Source organism: Hyperolius riggenbachi, chromosome 11, assembly GCF_040937935.1.
Source record: "Hyperolius riggenbachi isolate aHypRig1 chromosome 11, aHypRig1.pri, whole genome shotgun sequence".
Classification (NCBI taxonomy): domain Eukaryota; kingdom Metazoa; phylum Chordata; class Amphibia; order Anura; family Hyperoliidae; genus Hyperolius; species Hyperolius riggenbachi.
This window is the reverse complement of record NC_090656.1, coordinates 96,139,359-96,144,579: the sequence shown is the minus strand read 5'-3', so window position 1 is coordinate 96,144,579 and position 5,221 is coordinate 96,139,359. Positions and strand designations below refer to the sequence as shown.

General features: G+C 42.6%; 1 protein-coding gene across 1 annotated transcript; it reads right to left on the bottom strand.

Annotated features, from left to right (window-relative positions):
• Positions 1–998: 998 nt before the first annotated feature.
• LOC137537563 (uncharacterized) lies at positions 999–4,279 on the bottom strand. Its single transcript, XM_068259427.1, has 3 exons — positions 3,900–4,279; positions 2,510–2,672; positions 999–1,999 (listed from the first exon to the last, which is right to left on the bottom strand). The coding sequence occupies exons 1-3, from the start codon at positions 4,189–4,191 to the stop codon at positions 1,180–1,182; spliced, it is 1,275 nt and encodes a 424-aa protein (XP_068115528.1). The 5' UTR covers positions 4,192–4,279; the 3' UTR covers positions 999–1,179.
• Between the last annotated feature and the right edge of the window lie 942 nt (positions 4,280–5,221).

Sequence of the window (5,221 nt, the reverse complement as noted above, 5' to 3'; positions counted from 1 at the left end):
CATCCGGCCCCTCCGGCAGCCGTATCCGGGGCGGAGCCGGACTGCACCATCCGGCCAATACAAACAAATGGGAACCGGAGGCCGCACAACACACTGGCTGAGAAATCCGGATGTTCTACCCCACTTCCTATGCGGATTTTTGCGGCGATATTGGCTGGGGACACATGGGCAAGCATTTTGGAGTGGAGCAGCACAGCTGGATCCGGATCCGGAGATGTTGGCAGCATGTCGCAGGTGGAGGTGAGTGCTAAACAGCAGAGGGCCTGATTCCACAGGTCCCCCTTCTGCTGACCTCCCAGACCCCAACTTTTTTTTGGTGTTTTACGTAACTTCTGCCAAACGGATCCGGATCGCATCCTGATGGACCGTTGATGCAACCTGACCGGATCCGGATCGGATCCGGATCAGAACCGTACGGTTCCGATCCGGATCCGGTCCGGATCCGGTCAGGTCATCCGGTCCGTTTGGCAGACAACCGCAAGTGTGAACCGGGCCTTACAGGAATTGTTGCATTTCTCACATTGGCCGCAGCGCAGCGGCCAGTTCGCACATTGGCCGGCCAGAACCCGAAGTGGCCGGCCACTTCTAGTTCTGGCCAAACTTCGGGTTCTGGCCGTAACATATACATAAGCTAACCAAATAACTGTGATACTTGATCCTGGTGTGTTATGTATTCAATGCCTAAGGCCTCCATCTAATTTTCCTATAGGAGTAACTACTATATTATATATCCATAGTTTACCCAAAATATTTGTAGTATATTATGACCTTACATACTCCTGGTGCATACTTCATTAAGTATATGGCAACAATCAGCATATGGGACACAGTAATGAAGCAATGTTTGAACAAAATCTTTCGTTTTAATGTTTTGTTCTTCTGTGCAAAGAATATTTTGGACATGTGTTGTCCATACTTTGCTTTCAGCAGCAAAAGTAATATGTCACAAATGAGAAATGTTTCTGCAACAAACAACAGTAGATCTAAAGGTAAGCATGCTCTTTTTTCCTAGTTTTGATGGCCTTTTAGCCAAACTGAAGGATGCCCTTCGCCGACAAGACACTAACTTTCGCCTAGCAATCACACCAACTGAGCGACTCCTCATAACATTGAGGTAATGTAAACTAAGATCCAAATCTGAGCATTGAACAATAAAATAAAATGTAAAACTACAAAAAACTAGTCATGTTGTGATAGCAAATCACACATACTACCAGGGCCCTGATTGTAAGCATGTGTACCTAATTCAGCATTTGTATGAGGCTGGCTGTGCGATGTTAAATCAGTGTACACTGTAGAGTCACTGTGCATAGATGATGTTTGAAATCGCATACCTTGATCAGGGCGCTGAGGTGGAGGCATAGAGTAATGAGGCTGTTGACCATATGGCATGTTATGCATATGCATTGGTGGGTAGTGGGGTGGGTCATAAATGCGTTGCATATGGTAAGAGAGTTGTGGGTGTGCATTATATTGTTGGCTGGAAGCAGGCAGGTGTGGTTGCTGCAAGTAGTTGTGCACATTGTCATCTGCACGGCTCTCAGGTAGTAAGAATCTCCCCAGGGTCTCAGAGATGGCATGTCTGGCTGCCCATTGCTTATCAGGAGGCACTTTTTGTAATAGTGGCACCAAACTTAAAAGATACTGTGTGCATGGCTCTTTAAGTTGTTTCATTTCATCCTCTCGCTTCTCCATATGATCAACAGCCTTTTCTATTGAACTAATCAGCTTCTGGTCGTATTCAGCCCTGCTCATACCTCTTCCTATTCTCCTGCCTTGTGTAGCTACCCTCACACCTCTACTAGACCTGACAGTTGTGCGTGTCCGACTACTCGCTGGGCTGTGTGGTGTGTGATCTGGGGTAGTAGAGTCACTGTCTTCCAGTGTAGCAGTGTCAACATCCTGTGTAGTGTCTTCTTCAACTTCCACATCACTGGTGGTGGTAGGTGGCACCTCTACATCGTCCTCCTCAGGATCTGGTGGTAGGCTATCTTCAGTCCTTTGGAAAGGGGAAAGCACAACTTTAGTTCATGGAATAGTGACCATGGATGTCACAGCAAATATATGGGCACAATGCGATGCATCTTTCATTGCAAAACAATAGCAGTAGCCTGTCTATTTTTCCCATTATTTGTGTACATAGCTTTTAGGCACAGCCCCTGAGCAAGCATAGAGCAAAACTGGCCTGAGTAAACTAGCACTGATTTTGGTAGATGTGTGTTACAGATGTGTGATGCAGAGACTACTGCAGCCAAACATATAACCAGCACTGTCAGGCAACTGTTATGTTGGGTAACGAACAGTCCACATTCCTGTCATGTAATAATCATTTTAAACTGGACCTATGCCATCCTTACATTAAGCTACGTCCCCCAATATATTTGGTAGAGTGATGGCAGATTATGCGTTCCACACTACTGAATTGCATTGTGGGCCTACTCCTTCCTTCACTGTTCTATTGGCGAAGTTGACAAACATTGCAATAGGTTAACATTTACGCCATACTTACTCAGCCGGTTCATGATGTTTTCTTAGAAATTCTAATATGCCACAATATTTATATTTTGTTCGCTGCGAACTTCCAGACCCACTTTTGGATTCATGGTATTGCTTTTCAATCTCCTTTTTGTAACTGTCTCTGACCGACTTCCATCTTGTCCGCAGGAGGGCAACTAGGAATAAAAATAAACATACATGTTATTTCTTTTCTTTTGCAGATTTTCTTTTGCAGCACTTCACTACCAATTCCTCATGGGAAGAAGTACAATCCGATACTTAGTTTTGGACACCTGCAAATTGATCTGGAAAGTACTTCAACCGGAATTTATGCCAACTCCTGACGTACCTATGTGGGAGGCTAACATGCAGCTTTTTTGGGAGAAACATGATTTCCCTAACTGCCTTGGAGCAGTGGATGGGAAACATGTCAGGCTGGTTATGCCTGCATTCACTGGCAGTCTCTATTACAATTATAAAAAATTCTTTTCACTAGTGCTCATGGCTGTTGTGGATCCTAATTTGAAATTTATCTATGTGGATGTTGGGGCTTACGGAAGTTCCCATGATTCCTCAGTCTTCCAGCACAGTCGATTTGGCGTGAAGCTTCGCACAGGCCAGATGACTTTACCACCACCACGCCCCTGGCCTGACACTGTAGAACCACCTTACCCCTGTGTGTTTGTGGCTGATGAGGCCTTTGCACTGTCTGAGCATGTTATGAGACCGTATGCACAGAGAGATATGACTCATAAGAAAGTAGTCTTTAATAACCGCCTGACCAAAGCCAGACAAGTAGTAGAATGTGCTTTTGGAATTCTGGCAAACAAATGGCGCATTTATCACACTGCTATAAAAATGCAACCAAAGTATGCTATAATAGTGGTGAAGGCAACATGTATTTTGCATAATTATGTGAGAACACTAGATAGCATGACCATAGAGGAGGAAGAGGGGGATCTTTCAAACAGTGCTCTTGTCACTTTACCACCAGCTACTTTACGTGGTCCCATTTCTGCCATTCACAACAGATACAAATTAGCTGATTATTTTGTGCCATAACTGTAAGAACTAAAAAACCTGCAGGCTGCTATTTACTTACATGACGAGATCAGTATTATTGTGCAAATAAACATTCTTGAAACCGTGTTGTATGTCTATATCATTCATGACACTCTAAAGTGGCAAATAGCGCTCTAATAATACATGTGAGTACATACACACACATGTACCTGCTGTTTATAAGGAGAGATGGCTATAGAGAGAACAGCTTTGCCAGAGACCTGTGATAATGAAATTTCTAATTGTTTAATTACTCATTTAGTGGAGGGGTGATGATATATTGTCTGCAAAGTGCTGCATGAAATCAATAAAATACAACAATTCTGTACACATATACTTACTCTTAGAATCCTTGCCCTTTTGGCTCAAAGTATTCCATTTTTCTCCAAGAAAATCTTTTGCAATGTTGCTCCAGATTTCATGAGCCCTTTGGTGGTCTTTATATCCAGGCAAAGACTTGTCATAAAGTTCTGGGCTGTTTTCAATCTTAATTATCAGGTTTTCTGTGGTAAACCACTTTGCTGCCATCTTCCTCCTGCGCAGTCTAAAATCCCTCATGCAAATCTGCCACACAGGAAGCACACTTTGACCTGGAAGTGCGCATTCTTGAAAAAAACGCATCCGCATCCGCATCAAAATCCGCTTGATCAAGCGGTTTTACAGGCGTTTTGCGTTTTTCCTATACTTAACATTGGAGGCAGAAACGCATCCGAAATCCAAAAAATGCCTCACCCAGGCATTTTTCGTTTCTGCAAAACGCCTGCCGCTCTGGTGTGCACCACCCCATTGAGATACATTGACCAAGCAGATCCGCAGCCGCAAGCGGATCTGAAAACGCCCAAAAAGCCGCTCGGTGTGCACCAGCCCATACCGATGATTGCGGTTTTGAATAATGAACCAGGCTGGGAGTTTTAAAAAGTCTCAGGAATCTTTTGCAGGTCTTTAGAGTTAATTAGTTGATTCAGATGATTAGGTTAATAGCTCATTTACGGAACCTTTTCATGATATGCTATTTTTTTGAGATAGGAATTTTGGGTTTTCATGAGCTGTATGCCAAAATCATCAATATTAAAAAAATAAAAAGCTTGAACTACTTCAGTTGTGTGTAATGAATCAAAAAAATATATGAAAGTCTAATGTTTATCAGTACATTACAGAAAATAATGAACTTTATCACAATATGCAAATTTTTTGACAAGGACCTGTATGTGTTTAGAGAGTTTAGCCTGTCTAATTCCCCCTCATCTGTGACTACAGTAATCACAAGTGTAATTTGATCTCTCAGCTGCGTCAGCTCAGGAACTTCAGCAGAGCAGCTAACGTGTAAACACAGTTAGTTAACCCTATGACTGCTTCCATGAAAGCAGGAAGTATACACACTGCATATTTATTGCAGGATTTCTTTCAGCTGTAGCAAAGAAATGTTTTTTTTTCTTTAAAGATTATTATGCCGTTGCTTATCTATTTGAGCAGAGAGGACTTGGATTGGATTGAATAAAAGTGCAAGGCACAACACAAGCAAATATATTTTAATGCTTTATTTTAAACTCGAAGTGGTTAAACTATAACAAAAGAAATCTAGCACCAATGCTGCAGCCTGTGAAATGCTTTTTAACTAAAGATAGCCTTTTTCATCTCTTAAAATATTACACCCACTCGGGAT